The following is a 21,082-nucleotide window of genomic DNA, read 5'->3' as shown; positions in this document are numbered from 1 at the left end:
GTCCTGGAATCAGGAAGATCTGAGTTCAGATATCACCTCAGACACTTACTAACTGTGTGACCCTGGGCAAGTCACTTAACCCTTATTTGCCTCCATTTCCTCACCTGTAAAAAAGGGGATAATGATAGCACCTACCACCCACGGTTGTTGTGAGGATCAAATGAGATAATAATTGTAAAGCACTTAGCACAATGCCTGGCACATGGTAAGTACTATATAAATGCTAGCTATCATTACTATTATCATTACTGCTGTTGTTATTGAAATTAATGGGGTATTTATAAAAAATGTAGTATACTTTTTTCTTGATCAACATTGCAATAGAACTGTGTTTCTGTGTAGTATAGTGTAGTATATAGCAGGGTGGGGAGAAACCTGTTCAGATGGCAGCAATGTTAATACATTCCAAAACAGATTTCATTCATTGTGATTACACTTTAAAATTCTTCTTCTCTCCTTGATTTATCTATTGTTACAATATAAGATTCCTGTCAATCAACATCCGAAAGTCAGTCTTTTAATTACCCTGGGAAAGGTCAACTCAACAAATATTTGTTAAGTATCTACTACATTACTGTGCTCATAACTAGAGAGAGATTGAACACCACACTAATTCTCAAGGACTTTACCCTCTAATGGGAAAAGTATATGGAGTCAAAGTGCAGGAGGGCATTCAAAATAAGTGCGTTCTCTCCATCTATGAAGAAACTGCTGAAACCCAGACTAACCAGACTGCAGGAGATTATTCAGCATCTGGAGAGATCTCACTTCATATGGCATAACTGGGATAAATTTTAAAAGCTGCAAAAGGCAAAAGTCTGAAGTGCCCTAGCACAATACCTTTCATCTAGTCAATGTTTAATAAATATTTGTTGCCTCAAATTGAATGTATCCTAGTATGTTTGGCAAGTTATTGGTTTTTTGGTAGCTGTGTGGTACAATTCGATAAAGCAATAGATCTGGTTTCAGAAAGACTTGGGTACAAATCCAGCCTCGAACAAATATTTTACTAGTTGTGTGACTCTGGGCAAGTCACTTAACCACTGCCTGGCTCAGTTTCCTCATTTGTAAAATAGGGGTAATAATAACATGTAGCTCCCAGAGCTTTTGTGAGGATAAAATGAGATAATATTTGTAAAACTTTTCAAACTTTAAAGCACTATATAAATACTAGCTATTGTTTGTTGTTGTTGGTCTGTTGTCCCAGTTATTTTTCCTGGTTAAATATGAGTGATAAAAAAACTAACATTTCACTCAAGTAAGACCTGTGATGGAAACTAATTAAAATGTCCCTTGGTGGGGATTTAGCTTTACTATGGCAAACCCTTAATAAACCTGTTATTATAGCAAAGCTTCAGTAAACCTGTTTTTGGTGGCTTGGAAATAAAAGACTTAGAAATATCATGTTCACTTGCATGAGTAGCAGACAAACCCCAATTCTTTTTTGCTTTCCCATTAACATTCTGTTGCAAAGCTAGGCAAAGTGATGGGGTTTTTTTCATACCCATCCCTCTTTTTATCTATATCCCTCTCATGATATAATGGGTTAAGACATACAGTAAGCCATACTAATTTAGACTAATTCATAGGGAGTTTTATGTGAGAGATAATTTTTAAAATCTATTACTCATAATATATATGATTATGAAAGTAGGCTTAGCAGTTATAAGACAATGTAGGTCTACTATAATGAGCAGATAAAGAATAGATAAGAATGTTTTATAGTTGTGATAGTAACATGATAGTTTCTGTTTACATGATTTTTTGGCATACAAGTAGATAGTTGTACATTCCTTAACAAACATAACTTAAGTAGAGGAAACTCCCTCTACTAGTATAGATCACCACTTGTTCTGCAACTTATGGTCTCAGCGTAGTTAAGGGGAACTGAGAAGTAGAGTGTCTAGAGCCACACAGGCCATAGATGTCAGAAGCAGAAAGTAAGCTCAGCTTGGGTCTGATTTTGAGTCAATTTCTTTTATTCATTCTGTTCATTCATTTATTATTCACTCTGCTTCTCTATACTGAGGGTAAATTTAATGGGACCCCAAATTTTCATATTCCTTTATCACACAAAAAAATATTTAGGGATATGAGTTTCTAGGGGTTGCATAAAAGAGATTAGAAAGTATGGAATGAATAATTTAAGCATATTTTATATTTAGCATATATTGCATATTTGTGTATTTTTATAATTTTAGACATGAAGGAACAGACTCTCCACCAGATGTAGATGATGTCATTGTGGTATTAAGCAACTTCAAAAGCAAGATTCTGAAAGTCCAAGTATGTAAAGCAAAACATTCTTTACGTGCATCATATTTGGTAAATGATCTGAAATCTCTTGATTTCTTTTCAAAATCAGAGTGTATCATATTCTGTATCCTATTATAGGGATGTAGATGCATTAGTTAATCACTTATGTATCTTAAAATGGTCTTATTTAGTTTTTTCACTTGATTTTTTGAGGTTCTATTAACATTATTAATTTATGTGTAATATTTCATTCAACAAGAATATATAGAACAGCAACAGTGTATCCCATATTAAACTCAATAAGCCCTATTGATATACCAATGAAGTAGAATGTATTTTTTCCTGCTCTCTAGTGGCTTTTAAGTAATATACATATAAGTGCAAAACATAAAACAAGAAAATGATTGGAATGGGGTAGAGATAAAGAAGTACATCTTGAAGGAGTCGAGTTTTGAGTCAAATCTTGACCTATTTTGGTATAAGTTGGAATTCTTCAGGACACAGATGAGTAGTCTTGTTAGAGCATAGAAGCTAGAATAAGCAAAATGTGGGGAAAGAAATTGGACTGATTGGAACAGAAAGGCACTATGATAAGGTTAAGTGAACTAGGAGAAAGTTGATGGAAGGTGTTTTGCCTTGGTGGGCTGACAAATTTAACTTAGACAATGAGAAAATATTCTTAAGTAGGAGAAGAATATGGTGAAAATAGTGTTTGATGAAGATTTATTTGTTAGCTATGTGCAGGATGAGTTGAAAAAAGAAACAAGGAATACATGTAGCAAGCTATTGAAACGATTCGAACTAAAGTAATGTGTCGTCAGGAACAGAGGTGAAGAAGTAGATCAAAGTGTTTCTTACATGTGGGGGATGCAAAAAGTGACTGAAGTTTCAAGCACTGAGATCCATATGATTCATGTGAATTTACATCTATATCTGCTCTGTTCCACATTGAAATATTGACTAATAGATGATGAAAGAAAAATCTTTGAATTAGGAGTATCAATTATCAGTTCTAACCAATAAATGAAGCATTAAATCCCTCTACAAAATACCCAGGAAATGGCTATCCATTCTTGGCATGAGCCCAAATTAATTAGGTCAATCCAAGGACATTTCTGCATGGAAGGGAATAAGGAAAACAACATATAATCCTGATACATAATAGACACCAGCACGAGACGTCCCAAAAATCTTGTTGGAGCTTAAAGCTTTGTAAAACTTTTTAAAATAGTATTTTGCAGTCATTTTATGATATTTTTACAGTAGTCTACAATCATCATTAATGATAGTAGAACCATCTCTTATACATAGATAGAGAGATAGAGAGATAGATATAGATATAGATATATATGAGAAAGTTGAAATGGCATTTGAGAATATAGGGAAAGTTTCTCTACTTCAGCAAAACATACAGGAGAAATATATGTAGTACATGACAATTTACAAACTGATACTCAGGGATCAATTTTCAAAATATCTTGAAGAAAGGAAGATTCCAGAAGAATAGAGAAGATTACAGATGGCATTTTAAACAGAAGATCAATGAGAAGAAACCAACAACTACTGAACCATAGGTCTAGTTTCTGATTTCTAGAAAGTTTTTATGAGAATAGTTTCTGCATTTTGTTATACATTCTTATGGAAAACACAATTTTCTTTAGCAGATAATTGTTTCATAATCCCATAGTTGACACAGAGGTATAAAGAACAGAAGATTCCATTGTGTTTATTCTTGGTTGATTTTTTTTAAAAATTGTTTGTTTTTATATTTATATTGTATTACATTTATTTTTTTTTGATTTAGAGTGAAATGGAACCTTAAAGGGTCTCCTCCAAGGTGTTTCCTTATTGTTAAAAATCATATAAGACTCCTTGATACAACTATAGAGATCGTCTATCTTACTATCTAACTTCAGTGATCTTCTATCTTATTGAAACACATTTGCCAACCAATGATGTTATCCACTGCCATGAAATATGTCGCACATTGATGATGGATTCTCCATATACTCATTTGTCAGTGAGATTATGCTGATTACATGAAACCCCAGAACACTACAGGGTCTCTTCAGTCAGAATAATGTGTATTCCAAAGATACTGGCCTAACAACTCACATGAGCAAGAAACAACTGGATGAAAAATGCATATCACCTAAACTATGACATGTAGTTGAATGGAAAGCTTACTAAATTAAACAGTATGTGTGTTCTGTACAGTTACTGTGTATGGATAGTGTCTTGAGCCCAGAACTAAATTGGAAGAGGAAAATGAGATAGGAAATTTTACTCACATAAAAGTTCAAAATCAGGAGGATAACATGTTAATGGAGAACTGTGTTCAGAAAACTAAGTCCTGATTTCACATCAACTTAGTCATTTAATGTTTATTTCAACTTCTCATGGAATTATATAGTTTCCTAGTATGTTTCACCTTTAATCAAAGATTAAAGAAGTTAAACTAATAAATCTTATATTAATTATGTCACAATAACCAGGTACAGAAAAGGCCTGATAAAATTGATGAAGATATCCTTACAGATAAAGATGAAGAAGGAAAAGGAATGTGGGACTCCATTAAAAGGTAATTAATATTTGTTACAAATATGTTACTATGAAATAATTTATTAAAAGGCCAAACTATGAGAGAAATTCAAATTTATAAAATTACATTTAAGAGAAATTTAGAGTTAACAATTTATATACAATGCACATTTGAAATGAGCACCAATGAATGGATAAATTGGGCAGCTTTAACAGAGTTACTCTCTTTACAAACTTATCAGAATAACCGTTTTAGTGGAGTTTTTAAACATGTAAGGATAAAAGAACAAGTGTAATTTTTCTGTCAACATTAATGTACAAAGAAATTTTGAAGAGATGCATGGGTGACTTGGATTTAAATCCACACTTATTTTGTTCAACTTCAAAATAAACCTTAAATAGTTTCACAAAATCATTTTAAAGATGGGGAAACAAATCCAGAAATGGTAAATGGCTTACTTCACTCTCAGTCCACATATCCAATCAGTTGCCAAATCTTATAGTTTCTCCTTCCACAACATCTCTCATATGTATCCCCTTCTCCCTACTTACACAGCCAACCACTCTACTTTAGCCTTTCAATATCTCCCTCCTTGACTATTGCTGTAGACCCCTAATTAGTCTCCCTGTGTCAAGTCTCTAACCATACCAGTCTATCATCTACAATGCTGATTTTTCTAAACTTCAGGTCTGACCTTGTCACTTCTCTACCCAATAAATTCCATTGACTCCCTATTGTATAAATATGCATGTAAAAGTATATCTAATATATATGATAATTTGGAGGGGAAAGCACTACAACCTGGGGGGTTTAGGAAAGGCTTCATGTAGGAAGTACGCTGAGCTAAGGCTGGAAAGAAACTAGGAATTCTCAGAAGCCACAAAGTAGGTAGAACATTATGGATGAAAAACATCACTATTAATTTTACTCACCTGGTATGTGTAAAGAAGATTGGGACCAAATTGCGAAGAGAATAAATGCCTTTTATCCCATAATAAAACTTATTAATTAATGTTTATAATTTTTTATTTTCTTCCTTTTTTCCCTTCCATGTAGAACTATTCTTAGGCTAATCAATTAACTGGGATGATCTAATAATTCCATATTATCCCATAAAAGGCATTTATGCTTTTTACAATCTGATCTCAATTTCTTCTTCAACTGTATTTCAAATTACTCTGCTCCACAACCACTACAGTCCAGCCAAACTGGCTTTCTTACTGTTCTTCATAAATAACCTTTTGTCTCTCTCCACAACCTTGGACTGGTTGTTCCCTTTGTCTAGAATGTACTCATTCCTCACCTTGACCTCTGAAAATTCTTAGTTTCTTTCAAGACTCAGTTCAAATGCCACTTTCTACATTAAGCCTTTCTTAATTCCTCTAGATACTAATGCTTTCTTCCTTTCTCCAAATTTCCTTGTATATGTTATATATTTTTGTATGTATATCTCCCCCAATAGAACCTAAACTCCTTGAAGGGAGGGATTATTTCAGTTTTGTCTTTGTATTCTCAGCATTTAACACAGTGCCTTGTGCTTAATAGATACTTAATTAATGCTTGGGTTTGATGAATTGATTGCCAAAACATTTATAGTCACCTATAACTTCTCTGTATCACAATAATGGTAATTAACTTCATGTCTCAACTGTGAAAACATAGATAGAAGCTTTTGAAATTGAGCAACTCTGATCCCAACAAAATTACTCTTAAATTTGGATTACACGAGCGCGCGCGCACGGGCACACACACACACACACTTGTGTTACTAAGTTATCAATTCAATAAAAGTGATGAAGCTCTGTCAAATTATCACACAGAATGACTCTTTTGGTATGCTCTTAAAAAAATATGAAATCTTTCAGGGCTGCTTAGGAGATTAAGTTAGATAATATAAATAACACACTTTGTAACTAGAAAGTAGATATATTAACTTATACTATTATTATTCTGATGCTCCCTCCCAGAAAACTAATCAGTACACAGAAACCATAGAAAGAGGATCAAATTTATTCTTTATATCCTCTAAGATAGGAGGGCAAAGCGGGGGGGGGGGGGGGGGGGGGGGGGGGGGGGGGGGGGGGTATGTCTCTGCTTTCCCTTAGCCTTTTGTTCCTATCCAACTTCATTTGCATACTAATTAAAGAGGATCTTGGGAGTGGGGTAGGCTTCCTAGCCCTAAACTTAACACTGCTTTTCTGTTACTAATAAAATATTATATTAAAATTAAAATAAATAAAAACAACAATAAAAATTTAAAAGTTTTTCCCCCATGCCTTTGTTATCTTCTCCTGCTTAGGATACTATGAGAACCAATCTCCAAATGAGAGAATCAACATGAAAATTGTGTCCCCTTCAATATAGATTTCCTCTGTATACCTGTTAGATAGTAAAATCACTTTTCTCTTTTTTGTTTCTTCAGTACCATTTCCACTTTTCAGGAAGAACATCTAGAACTGTGATGTTAGATTACAAATGTGGTAGCTCTATTGTTCCTAGGTTTTGAAAAGTATTTATTATAAAAATCTTTGCAGATCTTTTCCATCTTTGCTTTCTGTTATTTTCCTTCAAGTTTCATCTTTAAATGCTCTTGGTATGACTTTTCATAATTGAATCTCTCACTAAGCTTATTTTAAACTTTTTTTCCTTCTACTGATTCTTGCTCCTTCATGAAGTGATATTGCATTTAACTTTTTACTATCTTTAACCATAATATTTTACAAATGACTTTATATTCTAAAGTACTGTTGGTGTTTCTCTATTTGACAGGTAGATCAAGTATTTGCTGACAGAATTAGTTTTTAGGCATTTCTGGTCTCATTGTGGCATTTAATTTACATTGGTGAAACTTCTCTATGGTATAATCAGTTTTGATGTCCTTTTCTCCATACATTTCCCATTGTTTTGACTGTCAATTTATTTAAATACTACAGATTGCAGTTGCTTTAGTTTCATAGTTATATTTCTTTTCTCATTTTTATCTTTATAGCTCTGTATTAAATTTAACTTTATCCTGGAAAAAAAATGTTTTCTGACTATATTACTGTTATACATTAATCTAGTTATCAGCACTATAAATGTGAAACACTTTTCCAGTTACTAAAGAGCAGTTGTATTACTGCAGGAACTGAATCTTGTCAGTTTTGACATTCTTGCCATAAACATAATCAGAAGACAGAAGGACTCTGTGGGTAAATAGAAAGATGGCTTACAGTTTACTTCTTGAAGGGTCAAATAAAGGAGTTAACAGAGTTTGCTTCATTGTGTGTCCAAAATCAACAAGAAACATCATTTTATGTTTACCAATATAATCAATATGATCATCTCATATTACAGTTAATTACTCACAAAACAAAACAAAAAAACCCTTAATTTGCAGCAGCTTATGTGCTAACATCAGCTACAGAAGATAAAGAGGTAGAGAAATTGTACAAACTCAAAAAGACCCTCCAAATTAAATCAATGTATACTTTGATGCTTGGTAACTTTAATACACAGCACAGAAAAGATGGAAAATATCATTCAGGAATAGAGAATGTGAGCCCCAAAGACTTATAGTCTACATAGAGGCCTGATACAAAGCAGAGTGCTTTCTTTGAGAAACATCAATAAATGTGAACATTTCAATACACACCACAAAAAGAGAATTGTATGTGAAACTGAATTGCATAGGTTTTTTTAAAGTAAATATTAAGTTTAACACAATAGTAATAAATTTTCTCTGCTTTTTTGTGTCACCATCTGAACTTTTTTCTTCCTTCTGTGTATGTTTAAATGTTTCCTTGACTCTCTTTTATTTATTTTTATTTTTTACATCACTACCCTTTGACCCAGTAATTGCATTGCTGAGTCTACGCCATAAAAAGACAAATGAAAGAGGGAAAAGACCCATATGTAAGAAAATATTTGTTGTAGCGCTTTTTTTGTAGTAAAGAACCAAAAACAAAGTAGGTACCTATTATTTAAGGAACAGCTAAACAAGTTAGTGGTATGTGAATACAATAAAATAATATTATTATGCTATAAGAGATTATGAGAAAAACAGATTGAGATAAAATTAGGAAGACTTCTGTGAATAGATGCAGAGAAAAATGAACAGAGCCAAGACAATTTATGCAATGACTATAACATTATAATGGAAAAAAAATTGAAAGACTTAAGAACTAATGATCAATGCAGTGACCAACCAGAACATCAGAAAAACTGATGTTAAATCATACATCCTACCTTTTGACAGAGAGATGATGGACCAGAGATTACATTTTCAGACTCAGTCCATGTACTCATTTATTTTAATGAAATGCATGTGTTTGTTACAAGGGAAAGTTTGTTGGGGAGCGGAGTATGGAGAGAGAGATATTAGTTATGAAGCAAAAAAAAGAAAAAGAAAAAGAAAAGAGCATCAAGGAAATTATTTTAAAATACACCAAAAAAAGAGCAGAAAGCAATTCAGAAGGGGTCACAATCAGGACATATGACTATATGAAATTTAATATGTCATTTTAAAAGCAAGCTATATGTAATAGATCACAGTTTCATATTCAGTCTAACTTTTTTGTTGTTTCTATATAGAATTGTTGATATTTTTCAAGTTTATAATAAGAAATGTTAAACCACTTGAATATATAAATATGTTGCCATACATACATATATATATACATAGCTGTATAAAAATTAGTTACCAAATATTGTCATTTCTACCTCATAGCTTTTCTAGCCATTCCCTTTTCACTACTCACACAGACACCATCCTGGTTCATGGTCTTATCACCTCTAGCCTGCCCTGTTGTAATATTCTGCTAATTGATCTCCTGCCTCAAATCTCTCCTCTCTCCAATTCATTCTACACACAGCTGCCAAAGTGATTTTCCCAAAGTGCATATCTGTCCATGTCACTTTCCCATTCAATTAAACTCCAATGCCTCCCAAGATCAAGTATAAACTTCTCTCTTTAACTGTTAAAACTCTTTACAGCCTAGCCACAGTTTTACTACCCATTACTCCCCTTCCTACATTCTGCAGTCTTGCTGTAATACTCCATCTCTGGGCTCTCTGCTCTCACACTGACTATCCCCCACCCTTGGAATGATCTCCCACTTCACCTTTGACTCTTGAATCTTTCCTGTCCTTAAAAACTCTACTCAAGTGACAATCTATAGCAGTAACTTTACCTTTCTTAAGCTACTAGTGCCCTCTTCACAGACACAAAAAACTACTCTATATTTTGTATACTTATTTATGTATATGTGGTTTCTCCTTATAAAATGTAAACTCTTTGAGGGCAGCAGCTGTTTCGTTTTTGTCTTTGTATACTAGTCCATAGTAGGTGGTTAATAAATGCTCAGTCATTAATGGGTATTAGTTTAGATGGGCTTGTTGTTTATGATTAAGTACATAATAAATTAATTTTCAAATTATATCTTTTTCATCTTTAGCATCATTACTGGCCTTCCTACTTACCATATGTGGAAGACTCTTCTTTGGCCGAATTTGTTTGACCAGCTGGATAGAATATTTGCAGGTCAATCAACTAAGCATTTGTTAAGCCAAGTAATATAATTGTACTAAAAAGTAGTTGCTTCAGTTATCTCTGCCATCCTAATGGATCATTCATGGGTAGCTAACTGGTGCAATAGGTAGCACCAGGCCTGGAATCAGGAAGACTCATCTTTCTGAGTTCAAATCCAACCTCAGATACTTAACCTTGTTTGCCTCAGCTTCTTCATCTGTAAAAAGAGCTGGAGAAGGAAATGGCAAAGTATCTTTGGAAAACAACAATAATAATTAATAATAATAAGGAAATGCTAAAATATCCAGCATCTCTGTCAAGAAAACCCCAAGTGGGGTCATGAAGAGTCAGACCCAACTGAAAAAAGACTGAACCCAAATGATTTATTCATATTGACCTTGCAGAAGTACATTCAATTATTTTACTTAATAGACCAGTAAAATAACCTAAAAAGAGAACCAGTGGCATTTTAGTTTTATTCAGTCAAGCTGTATACTTTCAGCCCTTATTAGATAATATCAATTGTCTTTTTTAGTTATATCTTCATTCCATTAGAATGATAATGGAATGGTTCTTCATTTTTGGAAAAGTATCCCAGTAGAAGATTCCAGGAGAACTTAAGCTCTTGAGGAAAGGAGCTTTTTTTTGTCATTGTATTCCCAGGGCCCACCACAGTGCCTTGTAGACATTTAATAAATGTTTGCTAAATTATATCCATAGCTACTTTTCCTCCAACAGAAAATAAGTTATTCTATGTAGATACCTGTATTAGTTAAGTCTCAAAATTCTGTCTGACTGCCAACATTATCACAGCTTCATCATTATGATCTGTCCTCAAAATTATTTGACTGATTGCAAAATGAATCATTGTCAGAAGAGTTTAAGATCTCAGAACAGAAAACTTGTAGCTAAATATTAGATTTTAAGTGTTACGACTTCCCAATGGTTAATAATAAATATTTATTTACAATTTTAATAATTTTTACTCTTAGAGGTATGCCCTTCTTATTTCAGGATGAAGTATTTTAGAGTTGGTCCTATAGCATACAGCTTGGAAATTTATCTTAATAGGAAAGTAGCCAATTTTCTTCTTTTTTTGCATTTCAAGTTTCACAGGAGGACTGCAAGCAGAAACAAAGGAAAAGAAAACTGATTTTCTAAACATTTTTTCGGTTGCTTCAGGCCATTTATATGAACGTTTCTTGAGGTGAGTTAATTTTTATCATTTCAATTAAATTTAATAAATATGTAAATTTTTAAAATAGACTTAGATATGAACTCTTAAAGACTAAAAAAATGGCCTACTTTGTAACAGAAAGTAACTATTGTTTTTAAAAGGAAATAAAAAATATCTTTTTGAGGTGAGAAATAGACTTTTTAGTACTTTCAAAAGCAATCACATAATGCCTCAAAATGTATGAATTAGTGTTGTTGATAATACCTATGGGCTATAATAATAGTAATAGATGAAAATTATTAAAATGCTTTAAGACTGACAAAGAACTTCATCCAGTGAGTATCTACTATTATTAGCTCCATTTTATAACTGAGGGAACTGAAAGTGTTAATAGTTGTATACCCAAGATCACACAAGGCACAAAAATCTAAGTAGAAGTGTAACCCAGTTCTCTCAGACTCCAGATCCAGCACTCTATGTACCATAATATTCTGACTCTTTATTCCAGACATATTTTCCCATTGTAAATACCAGGATAGGCATCTTTCAGGGAAATAAAATTACCCAAAGACATAACTTATGTAGATGGTTCAACATGTTGAGACTTAGTATTAATCACGTTGTGATAGTGCTGAAATTCAATTTCAGTTAAATTTATAGTTGTGCCTTCTGATTTGATAATTAATATGTTTATTTGAAACAAAGCTATTATTACTTGTGTGTGTGTGTACACATTACCCAACTAATGATCAACCATGACTTATAAGGAAGAATTTCAGTCTGTTGAATAACCTTTGTCAATGAAGAGCTTATAATGAATACCATTAACACAACTGAAAACCAGAAAAAAAAAAGCAAAGCTAGAAAATTCTTAAGACAATTATGTTGACCTTCAACTGCTTTTTGTTTTAACTTTCATTTAACCCAATTTTCTCTTACAGAATTATGATGCTTTCTGTGTTACGCCACACAGAAACTCCTGTTAAATTCTGGTTTCTGAAAAATTATCTCTCTCCAACATTTAAAGTAAGTATGTTGGTTCTGATAGAAAAATTCAAGATAATGTAGAATAAGAATGCTGAAATGTTAGATCATTGCTACTATAAATTTAATTCATAATTTTATTTTCAAAAATGATTATTTATTCCACTGAGAATCAATATTTACATCTCAGTACTTCCTTAGCATAAAAACTCTTGCTTGAAACATTTGCTGTGTGGTGTTTATTTACAATGCACATTGAGATGAAAAATTTAAAGGATAAGGACAGCAGAAGATGGGTTATTTTTAAATAACACGGTAGGCAGTATAAGAGGAATTTTTTGCATGAAGTAAGAAATACTTTAAAATGATCAATAACTGGATGAGGTAAAGCTAGGAAAACTATTGGATTGGGGAGACAGTTTTACACAGACACCGCTAGTAGTTGTAATTCTGGGTAATTTTTCAGGATTTAGTCTTGTACTAGTAAGAGGCAGAAATATTACTAGCCTTTGTACTTATATACCACAGACAAGTGCTTATCCCCCACATTCCTTAGCCCTATCTGAGTGCATCCTGCTTTTTGATGTTCTAAATAGTAACTAAATTCAATTCAACTCAATAAACATTTATTAATATTCAATAAAAATCTACCATATTTAAGTCATTGTGTTCAGTAAACAAACAAAAAAGGAGCATTTCATGACCTCAAGGAGACTACATTCCATTAGGAGAATAGAACATATACATATATAAGTAAATACAAGATAATATGAGGAAGAAGAAAGCCCTAAAAACTCAGAGAACCAGGAAAGATTTTCCATAAAAGGTGGCCTCAGATTTGAGCCATGAAGGAAACTAAGAATTTTAAGAGATAAGAATAAATCGAAGGTTTTTGATCAGCCTGTGCAAAGATACAAGATGGAAGATGGAACAAAAATGCAGGGAATAGCTAGCTAGTGAGCTACTTTGACTAGAACAAGTATGAAAAGGCACAAAATGAAAGAGAACAAACTAGAAATATAAGCCAAAATCAGATTGTAGAGGGCCTTAAATACCAATGTGTAGTTTGTATTTTATCCCGGATGCAGTAGAGAGCCACTAAAGATATTTGACTAGGGAATCACATGATCAGACCTTTGTTTTGAGAATATTAACTTTGCTTTTGTGTAAAGAATTCTCTACTGTGGTCCCTTATTGCGATGAAAATAATTCTGAGTTCTCAAAGGCTATACCCCAGGAGTAAGTCTAACAAATTGTATTTCCTAGAAAGGTGTAAGTATAATCCCAGATCAGCTTAGCTATACCTAAGGTGCAGAGGTTTATTACCAGTAGATTAGCTACCTGCTGATGATTTTTTTACCATGGAAACCTATGAACAAAGAAAAATGTAGAATTTTTCTTTTTATTGTCATCTTCCACTTCTACCATTGCAGAACATGTGGCAAAGGTGCTAAATGGCACATAGTTTTTAGATCATTTGTTAACATTAATTGAACTTTTAATAGAAAGGAAATTACTGTTTGCCATTGTGAGAGACATTTCCTTTTATTAAATTTTATTGTATTACAAAGTATAATAATTGTGATTTTTTAAATATATTGTTTGATGTTAAAGTTAAATGATAGGACTCCACTATGGAGTCACTCAGGCAAAGTGATCCTAATGTCCATGAAACATTAGCAATGACAGAGAGTTTGTGCTTTTCCTCTGTCCTGACCCATTTCAACCCTGTGTCAATCAGTTATGAGCACAGCTCCTGATTGGATGGAATTCCTGGCTAACTGTGGCAACTGAGAGCCATGCCTAACCCTGGCATCTCCAACTGCCAAATCAAACCCTCACCTGACATCTGGTCCCAATAAGGAACCTACTCCAACCAAAGCCTGGTATTAAAAAGCCACCTGGAGAATTTTTCCACCAAATCTGGTTCTACTTAGTAATGTCCCCTCCCACATCTAACATTGATTATCTGTTCCCAACCAAGTCCATTTTTAAGTCTATTTTTAAGGTATAAAACTCCCTGCTTAGACCCCTACTCTGAGCATGTACTCTCACTGAGAGCTTTACCACTGTATACTTCTCCATTCATCCTGAATTGGGTGAGTTTTTTTTGCATCTCTGGGACCAAATCTCTATCTGTCTTACTTTGCCATAGTTAGTGGTTTTTGTATGCTTTTTTTTGCTTGCTTGCTTCCTTGCTGTGCCTCATAATAAAGCTCATCTTCTTACTAGCTGCCTGAATACCAGTTTTCTGTGAATTCCCAAGCCTGACTCTTTAACCTAAGCCTTGAGGCAAAAGAAAACACAGAGCATATATTTAACACAGTGAATTAAAAATACAAATGGTGTCTACTTTAAATCTTGTGCGCTTAGCACTTTTTTTAATAAATACTCCCAACTCACCCCAATAACAGTCCTACCCCATTAAGGCAATGCATTGAAATACTTTTTTTAGCAGCAAGATGATGCAGTGTATTTTCACTACTCATCTCTGGCAGTGTGACTCAGTGCCTAAGTTTTAAAATAGAACAACACACACCACACAGCAATAAACTATATTGAAATAAATGTAGTATATCATCATAAATATATTTTGCACTTTTTCTTTTTATTAATCTGTCCTTTCCAATGAGCAAATTTAAAAAAAAAAACCTGAAAAACAAAGCCCTGAACACATAGATGCATAATCTGGCAAAACAAATGCCCACATTGGCCATTTCTGAAAATGTATGTTTTTCTGCATTTTAAATTCATGACATCTCTGTTAGAAAGTATTTTTTCTTTGGACTTGTGGCTTATCAGTGCATTGACCTAAATTCTAAAGTATTTCAAAGTTGTTTTTCTCTAGAATGTTATCGTTATGTAAATGTATTCCTCATTCTGCTCACTTTGCTCTTAGTTCATAGTCTTCTTCCCAGTTTCCTCTGAGACAATCCGTTTCATAATTTCTTATAGCACAATAATGTTCCATTAGATTCATATATCACAGTTTGTTTAGCTATTCCCCAATGGTAGGACATTCCCTTTATTTCCAGTTTTTGTCATCCATTAAAAAGAGCTGCCATAAATGTTTTTGTATAAATAGATCATTTTCTTCTTATTTTTTTAATTTATTTAGGCTATAGGCCTAGTAATGGTATAGCTGGGACAAATGGTATATACATTTCAGTAACTTTTGTGAAATAGTTCCAAATTCCAGGATGATTGGACCAATTCACAGCTCCACCAACAGTGCATTGGTGCACCTGTTTTTGTCAACTTCATCTTTTCTCATTTTTGCTAATCTGGTGGGTATGCAGTGGAAACTCAAACTTGCTTTACATTTCCTTAATAGAAAATCAGAGCATTTTAAAAATATGGTCCTCTTTGGAAAACTGCCTGCAACAATCTTTTAATTAACCATTGAAGAATGCCTTTTTAATATTATAAAATTGAATCAGCTCTGATACAATTTGAATATAAGACCTTGCCAGAGAAATATGGTATGAAGGTTTTTCCCAGTTACCTATGTCTCTTCCCAATTTTTACATTAGATTTGTTTCTGCAAAAACTTTAATTTTGTCTTAAAAGTGTTCGTTTTACCTTTTGCAATGCTCTCTAATGCTTGTTTAGTCATGAGCTCATCTTCCTTGACCCTCTAATTTGTTTATGATATGACCTTTTGTATCTAGGTCATGGAACTTATCTTGATGTAGTGTGTCAGGTATTGATCTAAATCTGATTTCTCTGAGACTTCTGTCCAATTTTCTCAGCAGTTTTTTTTAAAATAGTCTTTCCACCAATAACTGAAGTCCTTGCATTTACTATGCAAATACTATACTTACTTGCTTCTTTATGTTATGTATCTAATTTGTTCTGCTGATCTACCTTTATATTTTTAAACTGGTACCAAGTCATTTTAATGATTACTACATTGTAGTATACTTTGAGATCTAGAACTGATAGACACTTCATCCCCTTCCTTCCCACTTTTTTCTATTATTATCCTTGAGGTGTATGTGATCAGTAAGTAGGCTATGTTGACTGGAATTTAGAAGGCATGATGAAGAAGTAACACATATAATAGGTCTAGAAATGTATGTCACAGCCAAGCATGAACTGCTTTAAATGCCACGCAGGGAAGTTTGTATATAGAGGTAATAGAAAGCTACTAGACATTCTCAAGTAGGAGAATTACATGGTAAATCAATTTGCAGATATATGGAGGATACATTACAAAGGGGAGATACTAAATGCAAGGCGACCACTTCAAAGACTATGGTCATAATCCAGCTAAGAGGTTTGGAAGGCCTGAACAATGATAGTTGTGGTGTGAATTGAGAGAAAGGGACAGATGCAAGAGATGTTGAAAAGGTTTGGATATGGGGATCAGGGAATAAATTAAGAGGAGATACTTGAGGATAACTTCTAGATTACAAACTAGGATGACTAGAATAATGGTGATGTTCTCAACTGAAATAGGAAGGTTATGAGAAGGGATGGAGTTAGCAGAGATGATGAATTTAATGTCAAGGACATAGTATAGGTATAGGAAGATAAAATGTCATTTGTAAAAGACAGGCTTTCATATCTACAGCAGGCCATATTATTGTAGTTACATAATTGATTAAAGCATGCAGAGAATATAAGGTGCTATTGTGCTTATTTGTTAACTGTATAAAAAGCATTTGATTCGGTAGAGCAAAATGAGATCTTAGAGGCTGCTCTCCAACAAGGTGTCTCCCATGCATATGTTAATATCATATAAGACTCTTTGAAAGATGCTACAACAGAGGTAACTTGGTTTAAAGACTCTATTAATATAAAGAGAATCATTAATAGGAGACATATACTTGCCAAGTGTGTCATAGACAATGTCCAGCGGAGAGTCCTGCTTATAGATGACATTGTACTGATTAAGCCTGGAACTTTGCAAACCTTCCCAAATGAGGTCTATTATTACCCAAAAGTATAAGAAGAAAATTAATAGAAAGGATGTTTGTTGTCCAAACTATGATATGCCATTGTATGTTTATCTTAGGGAGATACTACAGAGGGAATGCATCCAGAATTGGATAGGGGTTGAGGAGGCTAGATTGCATTTGAAAAATTCAGCACTGCTTTTAATGATCCTGAGCTTCTCTCCTGAAAGAAAGACCTACCTTCTTATGCCGTTATTTTCCTGGAAATGCTAAATGGCTATGACTCACGAACTACTACAGTCTCTGAAGAATTGAATGTTTAGGACAACAGAGAGGCACTTGATTTCTTCCCTTAAAAATAGTGGCAATGCTTTTCTTCTGCCTGTAGGAATGAGTAGGCTTCAATGAAGAATTGTGAAAGAGACAGAGTATAAATGATATCAGAAAGTAGTAATGCCCAGAAGATGAGTTAGTCTGATTGTATATAGAAAGCAAGAAGTGACCATTTGGCAGACTTTGTATTGTACTAGATACCTACAACTGGATCCCTGGAGCCATGGTGGACTATGGCATGACTCCAAGGACTCCATGGCATGATTACAAGGGCTGGGTGATCAACCAAGTTGAGGGTGGGAGGATGATTTGCATCCAATAGAGTGCTGGAAACAGCTTATATGGGTTCACAAGAGCCAATTGTTAAATTTTCAGTGAGAGAATTTATACCTCAGAAATTGAGAACACTACAAATCAGATCTTGATATATTGTTTTGTTGATTGTCTGGACTTAAGAAAGTAAAAGAGAAAATGTTAATAATGCAGATTAAACTTAAAAGTTTACCGTGTGTATATTTTTGTTTTTCAGAGAGGCAATTAATAAACATTTACCCGCACATCCCTAGTTGCATCCCACCCTCCAACCAAGAGTCAATTGTGGGGTTTGTCTCTAACACAACCTTTACCTATTCTTCACCCACTATCATCCAACACTCAGTCCACCATTCCTCTTTTTGTTGCTGCTGTGCAAGCTTCATTGGTATTGGTACTTCAGGACAGTTGTAACCTGAGACTCTGAACCCCCACAGGAGCAGCTGCACAAATGCCGCTGAGAAGATTCTATGTACTCACTACCCCCTATGTCTACCCGCTTTCCTCTATATCAACTCATGGCTTTAAAAGACACCCTTCCAAAGTCAGGCTCCATACTTTGGGTCAATGACAGGAGAGTAAGAGTCCCATCTCTCCATTTTGTTTTGTCTGGGACACTGGATAAATATGTATGGATGGGCTTATTTATTATACATTACTCCCTTGCCTGTATTCTATGGTCTAGTCAAACTGGCTGTCTCACTATTTCTCATACCTATATGGAAAAAAATTTGTATCCAAATATGAATAGGCAATTAAGATATGATACCATGTATTAAATAGAACTAGAAAGTATCTTTTGCAATGACTATTATTAGCTAAGTTTGGATTTTAAGTGGAGGCATCAGATTGAAGGAAATGTTATTAAATTATATCCTTTTGGAAAAAAATTGTGTATAAATAAGTGATTAGAACAAAGAGTAAGAATATAATTTCATTACTGATTACAATTCTGGATTTATACTGAAAACTTTTCAGATATAATTTACTTTTTCTTGGTTTTGAATTGTGTGTGGTGAATATCTACTCACAGAGAAACATGATTCCTGCTGAAAAGGTGCTATGTTCCCTAACTGTATGACCTATCATTTGTGTTATAGTAATGTCTTCCATTTTTTTAGCTAAAAAAAAAGGCAAGATATTATCCTGCTTGGCTAGCTACATTGATGAAATTAACCAAATAATTAATTGCTAATGAGTGTTATTTACAAATCTTCCTCATCCCCCAGAAGAGAGACACTTTTTTAAAGGAAATAGTGAAGCTTGTATAATAATATCGTTCTCACTAAAATATTATTATTCATATTTAGTGAGAGATTTAAAAAGGCTTTTGTATCACTAATAAATAAAACTTAAATATATCTCACCCTTTTTAAATTCCTCTTTTTGGTGCATGTTTTATAATGACCATACTATATTAGTATAGTAGCACATTCTATAATTTATAAATTAGTGTATGTTACAATTTTAAGCTATTAAAGCTTAAATTTTTGTGACACCCTGTATTTGGATACATGTTCAAATTTTGTTTTATTGATAGGAGGGGGTATTATAAAAAACTTTTAGAGACCACTGATCCAGAGGAAAGCCCCTAGAATGTTAGGTGGATCTCTACGGAAGATTTTGGGGAGCTTACAGACAAGAATCTTTATGTTCCACATGCATGGCCTTTACAAATTTAGTATCACCTCCACACAATGCTCGGACTACAGAGTAAGATTTAGTAGGAGTAATTTGTTAATAGTTTAAATTATTTTAATTCATTATCATGGGTTGTTTTTTTTCTTTTTAGCCAACTACTCCATGATAGAATGGAGATATATTTTCAAGACCAAAAATATAGGAAAGAATCTATGATTTTCTTAGGTCAGGGAATTCCTAATGGGGGAACACTCTCCTTACAGTACATGTAAGATTTTGTAAATACATGGTAGGGAACTACCTGAGGAAAGGAGAAGTTAAGGCCACAAGGCTGAAATATCAGAGGTGTAATTTAAACCCAACTTTCCTGATCCAAATTTAGCACTGTATACATTATGCCATGCTGTTTCCCATGTAATATGTGGTACCGTCTACTTAAAGTTTCTTTATTAAGTCCTTTATTATAGCATTAGTTGCCAAAAAAATAATTGGGTAAGAGTCTGTATTCAACTGCATTATGAAAAATAATGCAAATAACATTTTGTATCTCACATACTTTTACAATCTACTTCATATTTATTTGTATAAATGTTTCCATTGTTCCCTGCTAGACTATAAAGTCCTTGAGGTCAAGGCCTGTGTTACTGTCTTTTCTTGGCACCTAGTATGGTACCTTTCATTCAATTAATCAATATTCATGAATACTCTTTTTGCTGATATGATTTTCCCTCCTTTTTTATTTTCCTATTCCTCTTCAGTTTTGAAATGGTCTCCATAATTTCCCCAAACCCTTCACTTTTTCCCTCCTACTTGGAGAGAGAAACCATTGCTAATAATGGAAGTTCCTCAGGAACTTTGTAATTATTAATCACTTTCATAGCTAAAGGCAAAGATGTCCTTTAGTCATCTTTCAAATACATCCAGATGTACTTTGGTCTCACAAGAGTAGAAAGAGATTAAATTCAAATAAAATAGCCAGTAATTGCCTGCTGGCTTCAGGAAAAAAGAGTGAAATAGCACTTCTCTGATCTCCTTACTTGCATACCTCACTCATTCTCTTCTTCTTTCCTTCTTATGACCATCCACCAAGAACCCAGGCTTTTTTTTTTTAACAAAGCATGACCATGGAAATTCAGTAACTACTACTGGTCAGTCCCAGGAATAAGACACCTTCAACATAATTGTGAAATACTAGAGCTATGTGATGAAGAAGTGTGTTCTAGAAAATACAGCAAAATTGCTATGGTTATTTCAAAATGTACTGTGTACTCTATATAGTTGGACTGCCTGTTTAAACATTCTATATTATGATTAGGAATAATTTTGTGAGAAATAATATTTGGACATGGAGCATAATTTTGTTGTCATTAAGTCCTTTCAGTGGTGTCTGATTGTTCATGACCCCATTTGGGATTTTCTTGGCAAAG

The 21,082-nt window shown here is 33.6% G+C and overlaps 1 protein-coding gene across 1 annotated transcript in view; it reads left to right on the top strand.

Moving 5' to 3' along the window:
- UGGT2 (UDP-glucose glycoprotein glucosyltransferase 2) overlaps positions 1-21,082 on the top strand; it is a 256,148-nt gene that overhangs the window by 181,240 nt on the left and 53,826 nt on the right. The window contains exons 30-33 of the mRNA XM_036755774.1: positions 2,202-2,286; positions 4,752-4,837; positions 11,416-11,514; positions 12,426-12,510. Coding sequence (XP_036611669.1) covers positions 2,202-2,286; positions 4,752-4,837; positions 11,416-11,514; positions 12,426-12,510 — 355 coding nt within the window. The remainder of the gene's footprint in view (positions 1-2,201; positions 2,287-4,751; positions 4,838-11,415; positions 11,515-12,425; positions 12,511-21,082) is intronic.

The sequence above is a fragment of the Trichosurus vulpecula genome, chromosome 4 (assembly GCF_011100635.1).
Source record: "Trichosurus vulpecula isolate mTriVul1 chromosome 4, mTriVul1.pri, whole genome shotgun sequence".
Lineage (NCBI taxonomy): Eukaryota > Metazoa > Chordata > Mammalia > Diprotodontia > Phalangeridae > Trichosurus > Trichosurus vulpecula.
Note: the sequence above shows the minus strand (reverse complement) of the source record. Positions and strands in the feature narration are given on the sequence as shown.